Source organism: Panthera onca, chromosome E1 (assembly GCF_046562875.1).
Source record: "Panthera onca isolate mPanOnc1 chromosome E1, mPanOnc1 haplotype 2, whole genome shotgun sequence".
Classification (NCBI taxonomy): domain Eukaryota; kingdom Metazoa; phylum Chordata; class Mammalia; order Carnivora; family Felidae; genus Panthera; species Panthera onca.
This window is the reverse complement of record NC_138352.1, coordinates 37,068,647-37,092,895: the sequence shown is the minus strand read 5'-3', so window position 1 is coordinate 37,092,895 and position 24,249 is coordinate 37,068,647. Positions and strand designations below refer to the sequence as shown.

The 24,249-nt window shown below is 37.2% G+C and overlaps 1 protein-coding gene across 2 annotated transcripts in view; it reads right to left on the bottom strand.

Moving 5' to 3' along the window:
* Positions 1 to 6,302: 6,302 nt before the first annotated feature.
* SUZ12 (SUZ12 polycomb repressive complex 2 subunit) overlaps positions 6,303 to 24,249 on the bottom strand; it is a 44,512-nt gene continuing 26,565 nt past the window's right edge. For both annotated transcript variants that reach the window (XM_078437499.2, XM_078437498.2), the window contains 8 exons: positions 19,382 to 19,487; positions 15,928 to 16,105; positions 13,805 to 13,896; positions 13,456 to 13,599; positions 12,496 to 12,653; positions 11,914 to 12,112; positions 10,096 to 10,175; positions 6,303 to 7,595 (listed from right to left, as the gene is read on the bottom strand). In XM_078437499.2, the coding sequence (XP_078293625.1) occupies positions 7,250 to 7,595; positions 10,096 to 10,175; positions 11,914 to 12,112; positions 12,496 to 12,653; positions 13,456 to 13,599; positions 13,805 to 13,896; positions 15,928 to 16,105; positions 19,382 to 19,487 (1,303 nt within the window). In that variant the 3' untranslated portion in view covers positions 6,303 to 7,249. The remainder of the gene's footprint in view (positions 7,596 to 10,095; positions 10,176 to 11,913; positions 12,113 to 12,495; positions 12,654 to 13,455; positions 13,600 to 13,804; positions 13,897 to 15,927; positions 16,106 to 19,381; positions 19,488 to 24,249) is intronic.

The window sequence follows — 24,249 nt, the reverse complement described above, 5'->3', positions numbered from 1 at the left end:
TGGGTTCTGAGATTCCGAGCCAGTTGACCGGATCTTCAGAGTCTTCTTAGGTGGCTTTTTTTTTTTTTCACATTTTTTTCCAGAACTTTTAGTTGTGTTTACCAGGAGGAATAGGGAAGACATGATACTCCGTTTTCTCGGAGAAGCATAAATTCTGAAGCTATGTGATAGATTTAATGTCAAAACATAAAAATAGAACAGTAAATAGAAAAAGTAAATGCAGCTCTTAGGAGGGATTTCCCTGTAGAGGGGTAAAAGCAAGCACCTGAGGGCCTCTGTTATTACATGAAGGATTAGTCCAAGGTCAAGAAGTGAAATGTATTAAATTATTGGTAACAGCAAGCTCTTGTGACGACTGTTACTGACAGAAACACACTCATGTGGGTGTCTCCCAGCCTGGCTCAGGCAACCACATGCATGTAGAGCTCCACGCCGGAACGTGGACTTTGCTCAGCTCGCATCCAGTGCCGCCCTTTCTGTTCCCCACATTCCAGGTCTTCTTCCTTGGATTCTTCCATTATTTTAGTGAAGCATTTCCTCCACTTCCTGGGAATCATTACCCAGGAGGCAAGATTTTGGGGAAAGAGATGTGGAAATTCCTTCCTTTTTCCTCCACTTGAGTGGTGGTGACTGGTTAAGAATTCTAGATCGGAGATCATTTCCCCTGAGAACTTGAAGGCATCGCTCTTTCTAGCTTCTAGTATTGAGAAGTCTCGGTGCTTTGCTGTTGCCTGTTCATTTGTATGTTGTATGTTTATTTTCTGTCTGGAAAACTTTATTCCTGGTCTTCCCAAGTTGGTGTAACAGTCAGCTGCGTAACCCATTTCACTGGCCTTGTGGGTATTTAAGTTGGTGATAACCTGCTTTGAACTCACTAGATTGTAAGTTCCTTGAGGTTTTGTATCTACTGTAGCAGATGTTCTCAGTCCTGGTTGCATACTAAAATTTCCTGGAGAACTTCTAAAAATAACAAATTCTGATGTAATCCGTATCAGTGGAGATCAGGCTTTTGTTGTGGTGTGTGTGTGTGTTTTAAGAAACAGAATGGTTCTATTTGGAAGGCAGATTTGGGAGCAACTGCTCCAAAGTAACCAAAAGTCAGTCTCCACAGTAATTCTGTTGCAAATCTAAATGTATTCTACTAAAAAGACTATCCTTTATTCTGAAATAATCCCTCCTGTTCTTTATGTACTGACCTTTTATAAAGTGAAAGTGCCAGTGGACGTCAGTCAGGTTTGATTGTTGTTTGCAAATCGTCTAACCCGACAAAACAAAAAGTCAGCAATGTGAAAAATGTGTATTACTGGTCTGTGAAATACACAACTGTGGGATCTCCTCGACACCCTACATTGCCTGATATCTGGGCATCTGAGAAATACTTTTTTTCTTTTTTTTAACGTTTATTTATTTTTGAGACAGAGACAGAGCATGAACAGGGGAGGGGCAGAGAGAGAGGGAGACACAGACTCTGAAATGGGCTCCAGGCTGAGCTGTCAGCACAGAGCCCGACACGGGGCTCGAACTCACAGACCATGGGATCATGACCTGAGCCGAAGTGGGCTGCTTAACCGAGCCACCCAGGTACCCCTGAGAAATACTTTTAAATGAAGACCTAGTACTTTTCTTCTTAAAAGACAAAAGCTGTATTCGCTAAAACTAATCTCTCATAAAAGCTTTTAATCTATAGGCGCCTGGGTGACTCAGTTGGTTAAGCCTCTGACTCTTGGTTTCCACCCAGGTCATGATCTCGCAGCTCATGGGGTCGAGTCCCACATCAGGCTCCACGCTCAACATGGATTCTTTCTCCCTCTCTCTCTGCCCCACCCCTGCTCATGGTTTCTCTGTCTCTCAAAATAAGTATTTTTTTAAAAATGGGAAAAGATAAATACAATAGTCCAGTATCAACCCTGTTTTCTAGAACCAGCTTTATAAAGTGATTCATGCCATGTGACATTTAAGTAACAATCTTAGGCTTGTCTAAGAATGTACTTAGTGAGTTTTTAGCCTTTTATAAAAATCAACCTTACCCTCATAGGAAGCAGTAAATAGGAACCCAAGATACTCCAGGAATTGGATCATAGACTGTATCCTGAGAACAACAGAGTGCATGATGTGTATTTAACTTCTGCCATGTCCTGGTACTCCACTTGGTTGGAGGGGAGACTGCATACATGAGATAAGACTGGAAAGATAAATAAAGTCAGGTCAGGAAGAGTATGAATTTCATTCTGACAACAACCAGGAACCATTAATGAGATCTCTCCTTTAATATGGTACTTGGTGTAATTAACAGAACCTCGCATATTTCCACCTTTCTAGGAGCAGCATACTATTTATATTTAATAAAATGGAATTTTAAATTTTTTTTTTTTAAGTTTAGAGCATGAGCGGGGGCGGGGGGAGAGGGAGAGAGAGAGAGAGAGAATGAATATGAATGAATCCCAAGCAGGTTCCATGCTGAGCTCAATCCCATGACCCTGAGATCATGACCTGGGGGCCAAAGTCAAGAGTTGGACAAAACCGACTGAGCCAACCAGGTGCCCCCAAATTGAATTTTTAGAAACTATTTTTGACAATGACAATATTTTTACTTCATAGAAATTTACTGTGCTCAGAGCTCTGTGCTACACACTTACCCATTTTGCCTTTTTCCTAGTGAGAACACCATCCTTCTTCAATTACCTTTTCTATTGTCTGGACTTAATTTTTTAAAGATTTTTTAAATATAAGAACTATAGGAAGGGGCGCCTGGGTGGCTTAGTCGGTTGAGCAGCCGACGTTGGCTCTGGTCATGATCTCACGGTTCGGGAGTTCAAGCTTCGCGTCAGGCTCTGTGCTGACAGCTTGGAGCCTGGAGACTGCTTGGGATTCTGTGTCTCCCTCTCTCTCTCTGTTCTTCCCCTGCTCGTACTGTCTCTCTCTCTCTCTCGAAAATAAAGATTAAAAAAAACTGGAGGACATCTGGGTAGCTCAGTCAGTTAAGCGTCCAACTCTTGATTTCAGCTTAGGTCATGATCTCAGGGTCATGGGATCAAGCCCTGTGTCAGGCCCTGTGCTGACAGTGTGGAGTCTGGTTGGGATTCTTTATCTTCCTCTCTCTGCTCCCCAAACCCCAAATAAATAAAACACTTAAAAAAACATATAAGAACTTAGGGCTCCTTCGTGGCTATGTCAGTTAAGCGGCTGACTTTGGCTCAGGCCATCTCATGGTTTGTGAGTTTGAGCCCCATGTCGGGCTCTGTACTGACAGCTCAGAGTCTGGAGCCTGCTTCAGATTCTGTGTCTCCCTCTCTCTCTGCCCTTACCCCACTGGCGCACTGTTTCTCTCTCAAACATGAACTATAAAAAATACATAGTAAATTGAGATGTTTCAAAAATGGCAATGTGAAAAGACTCCTCATCTGTTCTCTACTCCAGCTATCTTCCCCCAAAGCAGCTATTTCTATGTACTCTTCAGACATATTCTATAACCAAATGGGGTATATTCGTTTTTCAATTAAATTTGAAGCATGCTAGAAACTGTTCTGTACCCTTTATCGTTGCAAAAAACCTTGATCCTTTTTCATTGCTGCATAGTATTCCACATATGGAGTGTATCATTTAACTGGTTCCCTGATGACTTCTGTCTAACCTGTTTTCAACAGTGGTAGCAATTTGTCATTTTACACATGTTCTAGTTTATCTGTAGGATAACTACCTAAAGATGGAATTGTTAGGGCAAAAGCAAAATGCATGATTTTAAAAGAACATATCAGATTGCTCTCTCTCTCGACTCGTACCAACTTATTTTCCCACTGGAAATGTCTTGAGTGCTTGTTGATGTGCCGGTAGTGACTTTCTAATGACTGTATTAGCAAAACTTCCTCCTTTAGCAAAGCTGAGTCCATCTGTGTTCTTGCTCTTATTCTTTCCCTTTCTGGTAACTTTTATCTTTGGCTTCTGTCTCGTCTTAGTCTGCATTCATGCTTAAGCCTCCCATCCATTCTCCCCCAAATTCTTTGCCTGTCTTGGTAGAGCCCCATTTTCCACACACTCTTCCTAAGCCTCCTTTCCCATGCATTCAACGCATCAACACTGTTTCCGAGCACTTCACTCCCTTCAAGTGGCTTACTCCTTCTCTACACTACAGGACTACTGCTTCCTTTCTGCAGTACTCTTCTTCGCCTCATCACTCCTTTATCCCACAACACCGCTGAACGAGGGCTTCTCAGGACGGGCTGTTGCATATCTCACCTGGGCTATTACAGTAGCATCCTAGTGATTGATTCTTCCTGTGCAGAGCCTCTTCCCTCCCAGATTCTTACCGCCACGTCTCACCAAAAACACAGGTTGGTTTGTGTCCTGTGCCGTAATCTCCAAATACTCCTACTGGTTGAAATCCAAACCCACAGCATGGCTTATAAAGCCGAGTTCGTGTCACCAAATATCTGAGCACCAACTAAAACCGTGAGGCAGTACTAAGGCCAGTGAGATGGGCCTTGCAACGTAATGAAAGGCGAAGCAACTGCTTAGAAGATACTACATACAGTAAGCTTTGGAAGCACAGGGGCACTCAGCTCAAAGAAGACAGCAACCTGCATATGGGCCACAGGCTATTACCAACCAAGAGCAGCCGAACTGTCAACTCTTCTGTAAAGCTTCCCCTATCTGTCCAGAGTTAACTTCAACAACTAACCTCACTGAATGTAGTATATAACTTTATTATACGGTGTATCCTTTTAAAGTTTATTTTTTTGAGAGACAGCAAGCGGGGGAGGGGCAGAGAAAGGGAGAGAGAGAATCCCAGGCAGCCTCTGCACTGTGAATGCAGAGCCCCAAGCAGGGCTTGATCTCACAAACCACAAGATCATGACCTGGGCCGAAACCAAGAGTCGGACACTTAGCTGAGTCACCCAGGCACCCCTCATTTCTCATTTGTACCCCCTCTATGAGCTTTTTGAAGGCCAAGATAAATTCTTTTTCATTAAAAAGAAAGAAAAAACCACAGAGATGGATAAGCTATTAGGTTAACAATACCATTAAACTGTAAAAATATTTTTAGACTATTACCAAAATTACCATAAGTAACATACTAGTTGCATTTGACGTCACTGGAACTGAAAGCAGGATTTTACATTAATTTTTTTTCTTAATTTCTTACTAGTTCTGACCAGTGGGTGTACTTTTTCTGGATCCTTACTATCATAGCCAAAAGAATATTTTAGTATACGCATTAACAATGCATAATAAAACCAAAACCAAAACAGAATACAGCTTTTATATTATTGAACTTTATGTACAAAATCATTTGATTTCAAATAAACATTTAATGTAAAAACAAATGTTCTTTTAAACTGAATTTTTTTTTTTTACATCTACTGTACCATTCAAATGCTTTATCATCTTACATGATTTCTTCAAAATCTCTTATCAAGGGTACATATAGAAAAGCATTTTTTTATAAATAGAAACAAAGGGATTTTTTCAGCTTTTATTATAAGATGACATAAAAAGTTTACTCAACAGAAGTAATTTCATTACTATTTGGGGGAGGGAATCACCGACTTTTTGTGCAAACAATGCTAGCCTTCTTTTAAGCATTAAGAGCATAACTGCTTAAGAAATGACATAAGCAATAATTCTACACCTACATCTCCCCTAAAATAATCTATTTTTTTTTTTTACATATGTGCACAGCTTTAGCAAATTAAAGCCCGAGAGAAATGCTCGAGATTCACTATCCAGAGGCATGATCAGAGTTGACTGTAACTCCTCATGTAGAGAGCTTACCAATCAAGGAGTCTGTAATGAAAGCTGCAGTTTCCCTCTTTCCTATTTTTTTAACACAAAAATCAATGACTAAGAACTTAATACTGGATGACAAATCACATCCACACTATTAGTTAAATAGCCTCACAGTTAAACACATCTTAAAAGACCAATCAAATCAGTATTTACATTTTATAAATTTCTGAAGACACCATTAGAAAGCTTATATATCCCTTCATTAAACAAAATAGGGAACTGCATCTGATGGTGGTGGAATGAAATTAAAAAATTAAAAATACCTGTATTTACAGCAGCATTGATCCTTTATAAATAAAGAATATGAAAATGCAATTATCTTTAAGGATAATAAAAAATTGAGGTGATGTTACTCAACCACAGTGCTTGGAGTTGGAATAAAAATCTATTGGTGCTTGTTAATGTGCCAGTAGTGAAACCACTTTCTGTTGGAGAAAATCCAACTGCAAATATGTGCATAAAACACATATCTCACAGGGCAAAACTGCTCACAATTCAAGTCAGCTTATCTGTATTGGATATTCTAATCATGAAATACATCACAAAGACATCCTTGCAAAGAAAAAAAACAAGTTATAACATCTTCTGGTTCATTTTTATAGAACATTTCCTTCCTCAAAAGTGGCATCTTAAAAATCCCAAACTCATTCTTCCCTTAGTTTATAATGAAAAGATGCGGACAGCTTAATTTTCAATGTGATTACCATGTTGGAAAAAAAAAAAAACAAACAAACAGCAAATGTTCAAGTTTAAAAAAATATACTGGGTGAGCAATGCAATAAAATTATCCACATAAAAACAAATGGTCAGTAACCTTGTAAGCCAATATGACATTTCACTGTCAACTATATGAAAAATTAACATTTCCTCAAACAGGCATAAGATGAAGAAGTGCTATTTTAAAATTGTAAAATGAACTTAGATAAAATATCTCATTGTAATCTCATTCCAAAATGATAAATGATTTCAAAATCAAGGATCAAGGTTTGATTGCAAATAATAATGCAACATAATTTCAAGAAATCTCCAATTTTTAAAAAAGGGAATCACACTCCAATTTTCCCTCCCCAAGAAAAGGTTTCACAATTACAAAGTAGAAAAACAGCCAGTCACAAATGCAAAAAACATTGTAATTTAAATATAGGAAATAATTTCTAGCTTATCAATTCAATATATTTCATAAGACAATTGTTAAAGTTAAAAATACTTTCTTTGAAGTATTGCTTTTCATGCTCAAACTAGAGTGTTTTAATGACATCAATAAAACTGATATACATGTAATGCTGCATAATGAAGTGAAGTAGAACCCTGATACAAATACCCTTGTTGAAATCATTTACTTCATCTAACAGTGCCTGTTTGAAACCTATGATTACAAACAAAAACAAAACTCTTCCTAGAGGCTGAATTCCCTAGAATGACAATTTCAGTGTTTGTCCGTAACATGGGGTTAGGCCTTTTCTTTTCAGAGTTTTTGTTTTTTGCTCTGTTTTGAAACCCCTGAGACACCATCTGCTTCCAAAGCTTTCTCTTTTGAGTTAATTTCACTAAATCCATTTGCTGTCCCATTTTGTTCTTCAGTGATTTCTTCATTTGCAGGGGAAGCAGATTCTCCTTTTTCTAATTTTTGCTGCATTTCACGGAGCTTGGTAACAGCTTTATCTATTGACATTATGCTAATAAGATTAAAGTCATGCATGCTGACTAGATGAAGCATGAAGTTTCGACATAAATTCTTCTTAATTATTTTCTGTCCATAGTTTTCTACAAACAGCATACAGGCATGATTCATTTGATTGTCAGCAATAAACCTATTTAATAAAAATAACACAAACATCAATAGTAATACAAAGCATTTTTGTCAAATGCAACATAACTATGACGATAGTCCAGTAAGTGATGATTTAACAAGCAGTAAAACTACAATGAAGCTGAGATTCAGTGACCTGAATGGGCTTACTGTTTTAAAATTTTTAAGAGATTTAATTTAACCAGAGCTTAAATAGAAATCATTTCTGTCTGTCCTAATGAAATTGCACACAACAGTATTAAGAGTATATAAAGCAGTTTCTCTTGCCAGCACCACCTTCATGAACTCTCTACAAACAAGTTAGCTATCTATCCCCTTTATTCTCTCCTTTGACCTTGACACACTTTGCTATTTCAGAAGCAGCATTTCTCTGCATTTTCAGTTCATGGAAAACCTTTAAAGAAACAAAGATGTCACATTTGTGACAATATGGATGGACCTTGTAAGCATTCTGCTAAGTAAAAGAAGTCAGAAAGAAGGACAAATACTGTATGATCTCATTTATATGTGGAATCCAAAAAAAACGGGCATCTGGCTGGCTCTGTTGGTAGAGCATACAACTCTTGATCTCGGGGTCGTGAGTTTGGGCCCCATGCTGGGAGAGAGTACTTGAAAAAAATAAAAACAAAACTCATTTAAAAAAAAGATCAAACTTACAGGCACCAAAGGCAGAAGGTGGGGGGAAGGGGGGATTGGAGGAAGGTATTCAAAAGGTACAAACTTTCAGTTGTAAGATACATAAGAACTAGGGATATAATGCACAACATGACAATTGCTAACACTGTTGTATGATATATAGGAAAGTTGTCAAAAGAGTACTAAGAGTTCTCAACACAAGGAGAAAATTTTTTTTTTTATTCTTTTTATTATATCTGTATGAGAACAAGGATTTTAGCTAAACTATTGTGGTAATCACAATATATGTAAATCAAACCATCATATGATACGCCTTATAAAGTGATATATGTCAATTATTTCTCAATACAACAGAAAAAAAAGCCACGTTAAAAAAAGATTTGAGGGGCGCCTGGGTTCGGCGTCCGACTTTGGCTCAGGTTATGATCTCGCGGTTCGTGGGTTCAAGCCCTGCGTCAGGCTGTGTGCTGACAGCTCAGAGCCTAGAGCCTGCTTTGGATTTTGTGCCTCCCTCCCTCTCTCTCTGCCCCTCCCCAGGAAGCACTCTGTCTCAGTCTCTCTCTCAAAAATAAACAAACATTAAAAAAAAAAAAAAAAAAAAAAAAAAGATTCGAAGATGTCACAACAAATGTGGTACAGTGTGGTTGTGTTAGTAGAAAGCATGCAGGGTGCACCCACAATGAATAAAATTTGAAAAAATAAAATTAAACCAAACAGGAGAATGGCTGCTCAGTTACCCACTGAAACTGTGAGTTCAACAAGGTCTGTAAAGTCTGCCTGCAGATATCGTAAAATCCAAAGTTTACCCAGCTAGCTGCCACTTTATAATGTTGGCAAATCATGAACCCCAATAGTTGTTATTCTAGCAGATTTGGATCAAGGAATGAAAATGGAACTCAATATAGTAATACGACTAAAATTCTATCTTGAAACTGGCATATCAGGACAAAAGAAAAAATAGACACTAAACTTCCACATACATACTTTACTCACAATGGAGTTTTAATGACTAGCCCACGGACTAGGCAAACATTTTCTATGAAAGGACAGAGAAACATTTTAGGCTTTGCGATCTGTTGTCTTCCTCTTTTTTTTTCTTTCAACCCACTTAAAATGTGAAGACTATTCTTAGCTCAAGTCCATATACAAAAAAAGGCTATGGCTCATGCACCCTAGACATCTGGGCTAGACAGAACTTCTGCACCAATTCCTCTTCACTCCCAGGAGTAAAGAAACAAAAGTGCTCCTTCCCATTTATTTCATTACAAATGAAAAAACCTTGGCTGCTTGTACTATAGAAGAAAGCCTTAAATGAGGATCTAATAATGGAGTCAGAGGAGAAAAAAAACGTGTATTGACGGGCAAACAGTTCCCACAGGGAAGGAGACAGAACTGTAGGAAAAGCAATGTCGTGGAACACGCTTTTAGCCATAAAGGCACAAGAAGTACTGTTCTACCCTGACTTCTATGGAGCGGTAGTAAGAAATCAGAAAAGCCACTTATATCTTATTCTTCATAATTAAGCAATTTTTAAAATTATGGTAATAACTGTGATAAGTAATTTTCAGGATTTCCACACATACAGCACAGGATGTTATCTTTTTAATCCTTGGCAATAAAAGAAATGAAAATTGGGTCATTAAAAAGACATATTAAAGATAAAAAATGCCGTTAGAGGTTACACCTTCCTTACATAAATCCTTTTTCCCTTATGCAGTTATAATAGTTCGGATTAGAGTACGATTAGGGCACATTATGTCGAAGCTAACGGAATTTTAAATAAGATTCAAACACAGATTTATAGAATGTGAAGTAGCAAGAAGAGCAAAAAGGAAATGGAATATTTAAATTTAGGAATACCCTACCCATGTTTCATGACATGGAGATTCCATAGTTTCATCACCTCCTTCTCTCCTTCATTAACATCAGAAAATTCCTCAATTTGCTAAAAAAGGAAAGAAAAAATATCTATTAAGTGCACAATAAACAGAATTGGTATTTCTAAGAAAAAATTGTGAGAATGTAAAAAACTGAACTTTTGTAACTAATACCACAACTTACTTACACAGCAAAGTGGGAACATCAAACAGCTTTTATTTTAAGTAGTAATTTTAAAAGGGAAACCCTAAGTTACGAAAGAGTTACCTATTAAAAAATAAAAACACAATACAAAATCACAAGAAGAAAACCTGTATTTTCTTTAGTTAGTAACTGTTTCATTTTTATTTATAAAAGACTTTTTTATGCCATTTGCAACTATGTGGATGGAACTAGAGGGTATTATGCTAAGCGAAATTAGAGAAAGACAAAAATCATATGACTTCACTTATATGAGGACTTTACGACAGAACAGATGAACACAAGGGAGGTAAAAATAATATAAAAACAGGGAGGGGAACAAAACAGAAGAGACTCTTAAATATAGAGAACAAACAGAGGGTTGCTGGACGGGTTGTGGGAGGGGGAATGGGCTAAATGGGTAAGGGGCATTAAGGAATCTACTCCTGAAATCATTGTTGCACTATATGCTAATTTGGATGTAAATTTAAAAAAATAAAAAAATTAAAAAAAACAACAAAAAACGGGAAAAAAATTTTTTTATTTTAAAGTTGATTTATTTTGAGAGAGAGAAAGAGAAAAAAAGAGAATCCCAAGCATGCTGTGTGAAGCCTGACATAGGGTTCGAACTCATGAACTGTGAGATCATGACCTGAGCTGAAATTGAGTGGGACGCTTGACCAACTGAGCCACCCAGGTGCCCCAGTTGATAACTGTTTAAATAACACAATTACAAAAATTGTGGAGGGGCACCCGTCTGGCTCTGTCGGTGGAACATGAGACTCTTGATCTCAGGGTTGTGAGTTCGAACCCCAAGTCAGGTGTAGAGATTACTTAAAAATAAAATCTTTGGGGTGCTTGGGTGGCTCAGTTGGTTAAGCATTCAACTCTTGATTTCAGCTTACAGTTTGTGAGATTGAGCCCCACTGGGCTCTGTGCTGACACTGTGGAGGCTGCTTAGGATTCTCTCTCTGTCTCTCTCTCTGCCCTTCTCCCGCTCACACTCTCTCTCTATAAATAAATAAATAAACTTCAAGTAAATAATATCAAATCCAATCAAATCTTTAGGGGTGCCTGGATGGCTCGGTTGGTTGAACATCCAACTCTTGATTTTGACTCGGGTCATGATCCCAGGGTTGTGGGATGAAGCCCCACGTCTCGCTCCGTGCTGAGTGTGGAGCTTGCGTAAGATTCTCTGCCCCTCTCCCCCACTCATATGTGCTCTCTAAAATAAAAAAAGAAAATAAAATCTTAAAAAAAAAAAAAACCTGTGGGGGCACCTGAGTGGCTCAGGTCATGATCTCATGGTTCAAGAGGTTGAGTCCCACATTGGGCTCTGTGCTGACAGCTCACACCTGGAGACTGCTTCCGATTCTGTCTCCCTCTCTCTCTGCCCCTCCCCCATTCACAGTCTCCCTCCCTCTCCCTCTCTCAAACACAAACATTAAAAAAATTTATTTAAATAAAATATAATAATAAAAAAATTGCAGATTCCCACATTCCTTCATTTAGAAAGAGCTCCTGTACATTAAGTCAAGATTTTAAATCATATTAAACAATAGTTTTTAAACACAAATCCGTAAGATTCTAAAGTCACAGTCAATAGTGATACTAGTAATACTTACTGTAATGGTTTTTTCTCTTAGCCATTCAGGATCCTTTTCATCTTCACTGTCTACTTCCATTTCTTGTGGACGGAGAGGTAAACAAGTATCACTATGGAAATACAGACGGTTGTGTCCACTACTGTACGTTCGCTGCTGTTCCACTTCTCCATCTTCAGATTCAAGAAATTCAGACATGCTTGCTTTTGTTCGTTTTGGTCTAATGGAAAGAGATGTTGATGGAACACTGAGTGACAGGGATTCTTTCTATTTCACATCTCTCAAATAGAGTATGTTCCTTGTTTCCTATCTAGGTATGCACATAGTAACTTCCACTGGAAAAACTCCTTAATCTCTCGAACCACTAGAGCAGTCGTGATATTAACATTTAAAACACAGCAAAAAGTTCTAAGGAGGAAGTAAGAAAATCACTGTGGGAGCTGGGGAGGGTTATAAAGCAGTATACCACCCCAGAGACTTAGCTAACAATCTGCAATAATGACTCCCACCTAAATAGTAGCTTTGTCTGGCTCTCCTTTGTTCCTCCACCATCATCAATAAAAGTCAGAGGATAAACTTTTGTTGTATGACCTTTTTACCTACCTGCACACAAGAATGTGTGTGATAGGCGTTCTCTTTACTGGTCCATTTCGGCTAAAAGCAAATCCAGGTTGGCGATGAATATCCTGAGGATTTCCTGCATAGGAGCCATCATAACACTCGTTGATAGAAACATCTATCCTAGCACCTTTTGGATGATACTGTAAGAAAAATGGCAAGATGCTTATAATAAGGAAATATTAATTATCCCTACCCTGAACACCTAACATGCCAATTTATTTTAAAAAGTACTAGTGGGTTCTTAATGTTTTGAAAACTAAAATAAACTACACATACCAGCATGGTGAAAGGGAAGTCAGAAGATCTGGACTCAAGAAGATCTGTGTTAAAATCTTGGCTGTGACATTCACTGGCTTGGTAATTTTGTACAAATTATTTCTTGTTTGAGCAAGAATAAAGAAATGACCACTTAATTCAAAGAGCTGGTGTGAGGATTATGTGTGTCAATATAGGTGCAATATGCAAATATATACAAACTGAATCACTGTAATTCATGCATTAAGCAATCCATCAAATGCAAAGATTTTGGTGTTTTTTGCAGAAGGGAAATTTATTTTATCATGTTTTAATTTCAATATAATTAACATACAGTGTTATATTAGTTTCAGGTGTACAAAAGTGATTCAACAATTCTATACATTACTTGGTGCTCAACATGCTAAGTGTACTCCTAAAAAAAGCACAATTTTTGAAAGTCAGACTGTCTTATATATTACTGGTAGGGGAAAAAAAAGGGGTGCCTAGGTGGCTCGGTCAGTTAAGTTAGGCGTCCGACTTCAGCTCAGGTCATGACCTCACGCTTCGCGGAGTTCGAGCCCTACATCTGGCTCTCTGCTGTCAGCACAGAGCCCATTTCGGATCCTCGGCCTCCTCTCTCTCCGCCCCTCCCTTGCTCACCCTCACTCTCAGAAATAAACAAACGTTAAAAAAAAAGTTACTTACAACATAATTGAAGATAAATCTGCTGTGGCAGAGTTTAAGATGCTTGAGTAAGCTATAAAGTTTGCGGCAATTCAGAGTACACCATGGGCAATGTAGGTCGTCTCTCGCTTCAGTTTGTTGTCTCGTGTTGTTGTTATAAAGGAACTTGAAAATAACAAAAAACAGCAAATCTCCAACTTAAACATCTCAAGATATTGTTTCATCATCCCCTTTAAAAATAGTTAAAACGACTTAAAAAGAAAATCAAATTAGAGACATTCTTTCATTTAAATATGCAAAATATTTCAGACGTGATGTGCAAAACAAAGGTGTTTCATGATTACTTCAAAATGAAGGGCCAGATGTTTACCTGATAAAATATTCTTAATTTTTGTCGGTTTTCGTTTGAAGTATCTTTTTCTTTTCTTGTTTGTAGGTCCGTATTTAATGATTCTTTAACAGCTGAAAATACATACTTTTATATTTAATGCAAATACCTGCTTATAAAAAGTGAAATAATGCATCTTGTGAAAATAATTAAACATGAAAGGTTTCAAAGAATTCTACTTACGGTACTTAAAACGCTTTTTGTTCTCATCCTCATGTGATGATTATAGGAACAATCTCCTTAACCAGCACCCCTAATCAGTTAAGGTCTTTACTGGCAGGAGCCATTTTTTCCCCATTAAAAACCACCTCTTACATTCTAAACCATTATAAAAGTACCCCAAATAATTATATGTAGTCACTACAGTATTTTAAGCACTCTGAAGGTCAGAGTGTGGTTCTGACTGGTCTTTGTATTTTCAATGCACAGCAGTGAGCAGACTTCCACTAAGTGTTAGTTTAACAAAAATTAAATTAAAAATGATTGTATTAATTTCATTGCAAATCCAAAAGATAATGGCCATCAATAATTTTGTTCTATTTCTTTACAGACTTAAAATGTTTTTATTTTCCCTGACAGAACAATTTCATATGTACAATTTTGTATGAAACTTTTTTTCTCAGTTTCTTTGAAACTCTTTACCTAGCAGACTGGCCACAGAGTATTTTCAGAAGTACCCAGACCACAATTTACTCGGGAAATCTTTGCCCTGACACAGGCCACTTCTTATATCTCTTGGACTCTAACAGTAACTTGCACACCATAAATGGACATGAGGGGTCAATGTCAAAGACAACTGTCCTACACCTTCTGTCTTCTTTAAACAGACTTAGACAAAAACACATAGATGCTCTCAATCAAGGACAGTGTTCCTATCAGGCAGGTACAAGATGACAGAACACTGCACCTGGGCCTTAACTCAGCAGAATTAACTTCATTTAGAAGTGTTTTTCCTCTTGGGGCGCCTGGGTGGCGCAGTCGGTTAAGCGTCCGACTTCAGCCAGGTCACGATCTCACGGTCCGTGAGTTCGAGCCCCGCGTCAGGCTCTGAGCCCCGCGTCAGGCGCTGGGCTGATGGCTCGGAGCCTGGAGCCTGTTTCCGATTCTGTGTCTCCCTCTCTCTCTCTGCCCCTCCCCCGTTCATGCTCTGTCTCTCTCTGTCCCAAAAATAAATAAAAAACGTTGGAAAAAAAAATTTAAAAAAAAAAAAAAAAAACAAAAAACAAAAAAAAGAAGTGTTTTTCCTCTAAAAATTGACTGCAAAATTTAACCTGGTAAAGGGGCACCCTGAGTGGTTCATTCAGTTAATAAGCCTCTGACTTCAGCTCAGGTCATGATCTCACCATTCAAGAGGTTGAGCCCCACGTCAGGCTCTGTGCTGACAGCTCAAGAGCCTGGAGCCTGCTTCAGATTCTGTGTTCTCCCTCTCTCTCTCTCTGCCCCTTCCCTGCTTGTGCTCTCTCAAAAATAAATAAACATTACAAATAAATAAATAAATTTAACCTGATAAAATTCAAGTTATGATGATCCACACCTAGAACTGTGAAAACACTCTGAAATACTGAATTCAATTCTATAACATATACAAATCTCTACATGAATTATAAAAAGCATACAGTTCCAAAACCCTTAATATAGCTGCAGTTCCAATATCTAAAAAGTTAGAAAAACTAATTGTTTTTCTCATGAGCTTCTGAGAAATGTATTTACTGGAAAAACGTGTTCTAAATAGACATGAGGCTATCTCTAGACCTCATCTGGAGGCGTTCCGTAACACATGGCATATATATATACTATATGTTCCATCAGGCTTTTAACATTAAAAACAAGAGCCACAAAATTCTCAGACATATCTGGCAGAAAACATAAAGAACTGCTGAGATTTCTAAAAGAATAATTATTAGCACAAAAGGCAAACAAATTAATCCAAAGCCAAGTCCTAACTCTGTAAAGCATTATTTTGTAATTTTTTACAGTTTATTTATTTTTGGTAATCTCTACATCCAAGTTGGGGCTCAAATTCACAATCCAGAGTTACATGCTCTTCTGACTGAGCCAGCCAGGCACCTATGCAAAGTGTTATTTTGACAGCAATGTTTTCTTACCTATAGTCTGAGTAGGTTTAACTGAACCAGGCTTGTTTTCTTGATGAAGACTCTCTGAATTTCTAGTGGCAAGAGGCTTGGCAATAGGAGCTGTAGATTTATCATTGGTCTCTCCTGTCCAACGAAGAGTGAACTGCAATGTAGGTCCCTGAGAAAATGTTTCAAATGGAGGCAGCCTCTAAAAAACAAAGCATAGGAGAAGAGTGAAGATTCCATATAATGAAAGAAATCATAGGGGAGAAAAAGCGCCTCCCAATATTTATTATGATAAATTAACGTGGATTTGAAAACCTAAATGCCTACAGATATGGCCAGGCAGATAAAGCAAATCCGTGGCGCTGTACAGACTGTAGTACTGGAGTGCTCAGGTTGTGTACAAAGAGCCACTTAACAGCAACAGATGAACTGTTGCGATGTGCAAACACAAGCCCAGTACCATCACATTTTCAGATTTTTTTCAAAAGTCAGAAATCCAAGTTTGCGTGGGAAATCTTCGTATTTTTACATGTTGGCAATCAATGGAATATGGCTTTAAAGGCAACAAAAAAAAACCGTGGTAACCAAAGCCTGCCAGTTTGCAACCTCTGTTAGATGACCAACTACTTTCTTTTTGTAAACTGAACGATTATGGCAATTTGTAAATTTTCCTGGACTTATTCAGCTTCAATGATAGCTGTCCTTGTTTCTCCTGTTTGGGTTTTGGGACCCGGAACTATCAGCCTTCCTCCTCAACCTCAAATCATTTATAAAACGACCCTTCTGGTCTCCCTTAATTCCCAGCTAACATTTAGCCATCTGCCCTAATCTCTCACCTATCGTCAAGGATTTGCCTGTTAGGCTGATGATCCCAAACCGATCCTCAATTCTTTGTGCTTGAGGTCTAACCCCATATACTTCCAACTGCCTCTGAGACGCTACTGCTTGGATGACATCAATGTCACCTTGAACCAAAAATATGTTTAGATGTGAATCTATTTTCTCTCCTTCCCAGGCATAATTATTTTTGTTCCCAGCATTGTCATTCTACCAGTGATCCTAAGCTAAAAACTTTAGAATTACATTTGACCATATTTTTCTTTTTGTTTCTCTTACATAATCACCAAGTATAGATCCTTATTACCTTTTTACTACAGTATCTCACCTGCTCTCCTGCTTCTTTTTACCTCTCAATTCATATATAGGAGACCAAATAATCTTCTGAAAGACTACTTTCATTTTATTCCATAGAAACCTTCAGTGGGCTCCTGTATATTTTACTGCCATACAAGCCTAAACTCCTACATCTTTATTACAAACAGTCCTCTTAAAACTGTAATTTTAGACAGGAATGAAGTAAGTGTGCTTTTATAAACTAGTTTTAAAATAGTTAAGTCTGCATCTAGGTATTTATCTTGTAAATATACTTACAACGCATAAAGATACATATACTAGTATATTTACCATAACATTTGTGAAAATGTAAAAAAAATTTAAGATAACTGAATTACCCATTAAAATAGCATTGGTGTAGTAAATTATGGGACATTTATTTAAAAGAATACCACAACACTTTTAAAAGTTAGAACCAAATCTAAATGTTCCAATTTTAGAAGGATGCTCATTTCATATTGCTTTAGTTTCTTGGCAAAAACCATCAACTCATATATATATAATTCTTATTTTCTTGTGAATAAGAACTTTAAACAAGAAACTTAAAACATAATGAACACTTGCATGAAATTCAAACACTGTAGATAAGCATAAAAAAATAAAAATTTAAAATTCCGTCACCTAGAGGTAACCACTATTAATTTTAGAAAAAGTAGGAATATGTATACTATTAAGTAAAAATTAAATACCATGGAAATCCTATCAAAGTATTGTTCTTTTTATGTCTACCTTTGTAGATTTAAGGTACTTCCAATTTCTCATTATTTAAAAATTTTGCCAGGACCTGTTACCTACAACTTATCAGTTAACCAGTTACTACACCTTGTGACAAAATTGAGTAACTGGACTTAATTGCTAATGCCTACATACACAATCTAAAATGTCATCCATATTGCCAGTCTGCCTTCCAGTAAGGGTGTCCCAACTTACTCTTACATTAAAGCATTATTTGAGAATATGCGTCCTCACACCTCCAACTAGAAACTGTCAATCTTTTTAATTGTCAAACCAGTAGTTAAAATAAGATCTCTGAGTTTATGTGTCTTTGAATGCTAATAAGGTTGAATATCTTTTTAAAAGCTTGCTAGCCATCCATATTTGCTGCCCTAAGAATTGCCTGATTGTTCTTTACCCATTTTTCTAATTAGATAGCTTATCTTTTTTCTGGTTGATTTATAAAATTACACATTCTTAATACTAGCTTTTTGTATATTACATTTTCCCCAGCCTATCGTTGTCTTAAACTTTAGATTTTTGCAGTTTTAGAAACGATCCACCTTTAGTTATTTTATGCTTTCTAGCTTTTGCATCATACATACAATGGCTTTCTTCACACTAAGATTATATTAATATTTACCATTTTTTTCTGCAGTTACGTAGTGTTAGTTTTTACATTTCATTTATGAGACTTCTGGAATTTATTAGGTCTGTGTTTATTTCCAAATGGTTAGAGACCAGTTTTGTCACAATTAATGAATAGTCCATCTTTCCCACACAGATTTAATACTAATTTTGTCACAGATTAAAGTCCAAATGTACATGAAACTTTTAAAACTATGCTTCAGTAATCAGCACTTCTATTCCTGTTTATTATACCATACAATTTGGGTTTTTTTTTACCTTTATGCTATGTTCTACTATTTATTAAGTAAACGTTCTCAGAAAACTTCCACAGTTTTCCTTAGTATTATTATAAATTGTTTTATTTTAACTTGAAACTAATTTTCAGGCTTAAAAAACTGCTGGGATTTTGCTCATGATAGCACACTGACCTAACATATTTAGAAACAAACGACATCATTATTTTGTTGAGTCTGCCTACCCAAGAAATGTTATTTATTCTTTTTAGTCTCTTAGAAAAGTTACTTTAAGTATGGTTCATCTAAGTTCTTGATAAATTGGTCATCATATGTTGCCTGCTGTTACTATGAATGGGATTTAAAATAGTTAACATTTATTGAGCACTTATTTTATGCCAGGCACAGTGGTAAGCATATTTCATTATTTCATTAAGTATCAATTCTATGCCTCATTTTACAGATGAGAGAACTGAGACACAAAAGATTAAATAATTTGCCAGAACGCCACACAGTTTGGAATGGAGATTTGAACCTGGCCGTCTGGCTCCAAGGACGGCGCCTTCCTTTAATACTCTGACTAGGTAACTTTTACTTTGTGTATTTTAAGGTATAAAAACAAAGAACTTGTTACTTCCAACAAGAATTTGCATTTGGGAAAGAACACATCGATTAAAAAAATGGGAGTTCGTAACTATAACGTGCTCCACCTTCTAAGTATTCCATACCTTCCCATCAAGAATAGTCTCCCATGTTGCTCTTTTCTTGCTTATTGGACATTCTTCCATTTCCTGCATGGCTACTTCATATTCCCCATCTAAAAGCTGTAAGCGCCTGTTAGACAAACACATACACTTTAAAGTAACCTGTGTATTACTGTAAGTACACAAATCTACATCTTTAGATTTATACTAAAAAGCATTTATTAGATTTATAAACTAGCTTACATACCCAACAAGCTTTTGAAATATACCTACTCTCCACTCCTGACAAAAGCAATTTTAATGATTTGCACTAATAACTATTATTACTAGAGAATTGTTTCATTATTGTAGCTACTCAGATATAAATTTAAACATTTAAAGTATAATACATGCCTCAAGTCTCAAAACTTGGTAAATTTTAAACATTAAGTATAAAGCACAAGTGTAAGCTTTATACTTTTAAAAAAATAGGATAACAACAGTGTTACAATACTTGCCTTAGGGAACCACTAAGAATTATGCCTCTGTTATTTCTAACTATTGAAAATATTTGAACTAGAATTCTTCACTTTCATTCATCATGACCAATAAACTTGATGATTATGACTCTGATAACTACACGATCCTGGGGGCACCTGGCACATATAGGTGCTCAATAAACATTTCATGAATGGATGAATGAAATACCAACTGAAACAAATAATTAATGCCCATATTCACAGTGTAGTTTTAATGTGTGTGTACATGTATGTGTGTGTATGTAAGGTTTATATATATTTTTTTCCATACCTTAATCACTGGTAACACTACTACCCTAAACACCATTCTTCAACCATGCTCAATAATTCATTGTATACAGCAACAATCTGGCTTCTATTCGTCAGTCTTGGGAAAATTCTGTTAGATGATAACGGCTAACATTTATTGAGTGCTTACTATGTGCCAGGCACTATTTTAAAGACTTAACATTTCATTTAACCTTCCCAACTCCATAAAGTAGATTACTCTGCTTTTCAGAAGAGGAAACTGAGGCACCGAAAGATTAAGTAGCTTGCCTTAAGATGACACAGGAAGTAGACAGAGCTAGCAATTGAACCCAGGTAGTCTGTCTCTAAGTCTGATCTTAACACCAAATGATTTTGAGACTTAACAGTTTTTGTCTTTATGCTATGCTCCTTGTATCTATTCTTTGACAGTACATCAGCAAAGCTATTTAACTTAGTATTTTACAAAACTATTTTTATTTGAATAGGTAATACATTCACATACTTCTAAACTGAAACGAAGCTTCCCTCATGCGTTTACATGGCTACAAAATATCCTATTTTATAGTTGCACATTTGATAGCTACAATCCAATTTACTCTCCTACCTGTAATGCATGAGGAGGCCCTTTTTTCCCACAGCCTCATCAACAGTGCTTTATCAGTTTTTTGATCTCTGCCAAACTGGTAAGTGAAAAAATGACATCTCAGTGTACTTTTATATTCAGATGTCTTATCTTTTAAATGTTTAAGAACCACATATATTGTTTTGTAAACATCTTTATCCTTTGCTCATTCTTCTGTTGTGCTGTGAAACAGCCATACTCTATAGTATGAGTTGAAATTACTTTCCTCTTGTCGTTTTTGACTTAGCTTGTGACAACCTCTTTGTTTTCAGAGTAAGTTTTTAATTTTGCTCACTATTTCATACTTTTTCTCTATGGCTTTTGAACTGTAGTCATTCTTTAAGGAGACTTTAACTTCTCTGAGATTATAAGAAGAATTTTTATACATCTAACTCCTCACATCTTGGTGTGTAAAGTACTTTTCCTCCACTAAAAGGGATCGAAACTCTTTGAAGTGGCCAATTCCAGAGCAGAAGTAGAGAGGGAAAATGTAAGCCTGAAATATCTTACTATTCAAAAAATAAGGAAAAACTAACAATAAATAAAAGTAAAAAAGACATATAGGACCCTGTTGGGAGGGCCTCCTCCTGACTAAATTTGTGACAATTTGGACATTAAAATGAATGACCAATGGCTAGATTAAAACAGACGTACTAAAAACGGTATTTGTTACTGATTAAGAAAACATACTGATTAAAAAAATAAGTTGAGGGGAAGAATGCTCTTCTATGTCATTTAAAAAAATGCCAATAAACATGAAAGAAATAATAGAATGTTAAAATTTGGCAACTGTCCTAAGAATAATTTTTTCAGGCACGCCTGGGTGGCTCAGGTGGTTAAGCATCGACTCTTAATGTCAGCTTAGGTCATGACACCAGAGTCACAGGATCAAGCCCAGCCACTGGGCTCCACTCTGAGCATGGAACCTGCTTGGGATTCTCTCTCTCTCCCTTTGTCTTCTCCCCTGCTCACGCTCTCTCTCTACAACAAGCAAAATGAAAAACAAAAATTCTTTTTTAAAGAATAATTTTTTCAAGGAAGAATCATCAATGGATGCTAAACTGCTGGGTAAAAGGTTGTTGGGGAGAAAATGGACATTTACCCAGTTTCACATTTACCATAGAAATTACCTATTTAAATTTTTTTTTAATGTTTATTTTTGAGGCATGCACATGCACGCGCGCGCACAAACACACACACACACACACACGTGGGGGAGGGGGGGGACACAGAATCTGAAGCAGGCTCCAGGCTCTGAGCTGTCAGCACAGAGCCCAATGTGGGGCTTGAACTCATAAACTGTGAGATCATGACCTGAGCCAAAGTCAGATGCTTAACTGACTGAGCCACCCAGATGCCCCAAGATTACCTATTATCAATTAAAGGAAAAGGTACTATTACATTAGAGAAATCCTATGAACACCACCTTAACCAAGTGACCAAACCTAATTTTACCTGTGCCTGTGATATACACAAAGAACACATCACCATTCAATGTTCCTGCCCAAAATGTTTAACCTGAATCTAATTATAAGGACATATCACAAAAGTCCAAACCGAGAGACGTTCTGCAAAACTACAGGCCTGTACTTTAAAAAGTATCACAGATAAACAACAAAAAGAGAAAGGACACAGGTGCATAAACAGAAAACAAACTAGTGGTTGCCAGAGGGGAGGGGTGTGGGGGATAAACAAAATAGGTGAAAGCAGGACTCCTGGGTGGATCAGTCAGTTAAGCGTCCAACTCTTGATTTCAGCTCAGGTCAAGATCTCATGGCGTGTGAGACTGAGCCCCGCATTGGGCTCTGTGCTGAGCCTGCCTGGGATTCTTTTTCTCTGCCCTTCTTCCACTTGCACACACATGTGTGCGCTCTCTCAAAATAAATAAACGAACTTAAAAAAAAAAAAAAAGAAGTGAAGGAGAGTAGGAGGTACAAACTTCCAGTTATAAAATAAGTAAGTCACAGGGATGAGAAGTACGACATAGGGAACATAGTAACACCGTAATAACCTTCTATGGTGACAGATGGGGACTACACTTATTGCAAACCCTGCAAAATGTACGGAATTGTCAAATCACTATGTTGGAATTACTAGTTGTATCCCCAAAAGGAGTATCACGTGTCACCTATACTTCAATGTACAACAACGTAATACGAATTATAATTAACAGTAGAAAGTGTAGCAAAGGCAGAAAGAACAGAAAAAAGAAAAAGGGTTGAAGAACTATCCCAAACTGAAGGAGACTGAATAGATATGGCAATTAACAACTAGCTCACAGATCACAACCCTTGACTGGGGGCGGGGTGGAAGAGGGGGAATAACTATGGGGGGGGGGCATTATTGTGGTCAGCTGGGAAGAGTATTAAAATTCCTGAGTATGACAGGTGTATTGTGGTTATGAAGGAACCGTCCTTGTTTCCAGGAGATACATACATACTTTAGGAGTGAGGAATGAAAGTAGAGTGTCACAAACTTTCAAACGGTTAAGCACAAGAATAAAATACACATTCACAAATAAAGCAAAGGTAAAACGTTAACAACTGATGTTAACAGCGAAGGGTTATGTGGGTATTAACGATATTTATTGTTCAACTTTTTCATAGTTCAGAAATTTTCATAATGGGGCGCCTGGCTAGCTCAGTAGGGAAGAACATGCAATGCTTGATCTCAAGGTCGCGAGTTCAAGTCCCACATAGGGTGTAGAGATTACTCAAAAATAAAATCATTACCAAAAAAAAAAAAAAAAAGAAATTTTCAATGTAAGTGGGGGGAAAATTCTGTGTTTTCTTCTTGGTACTTTTATTTATTAAACAGAAAGCAGTATTTCAGGGGTGCCTCAGTCGGTTAAGCATCTGACTTTGGCTCAGGTCATGATCCTCTAGTTTGTGAATTCGAGCCCCACATCAGGCTCTGCTCTGCTGTCAGCGCAGAGTCCACTTCTGATACTCTGTCCCCCTCTCTCTCGGCCCTTCACTTGCTCACACGTGCACTCTCTCTCTTAAAAATAAACTTTAAAAAAAAGACAGTATTTCATAAATAAAAGGAATGTGTTAATACATATATAAGGTAGAAAGAATTTTAAAAGGCACGCACGCACGCACACACACACCCCGTGCTGCCTAAAATAGAACACTGACCAACACCAACAAAGCCCACTGTGCTGCATCCTACTTGCTTCTCCCACAGACATAACTACTATCTCCTAGAACATTTGTTTCTGTTGTTTTCCATTTAAATCTCTAACTCATGGGGTGCCGGGCAGGCTCAGTGGGTTAAACGTCCGACTTCGGCTCAGGTGATCTCATAGTTTGTGAGTTCAAGCCCCACATCAGGCTCTCTACTGTCAGCGCAGAGCCAGCTTCAGATCCTCTGTCTCCCTCTCTCTCTGCCTCTCCCCTGCACTCTCTCTCTCAAAAATAAACATTAAAAAATAAATCTTTAACTCGTAAGTTAAACTTCACAAAGACACTATATTGTTTTAATATTAAGTGATATATTCT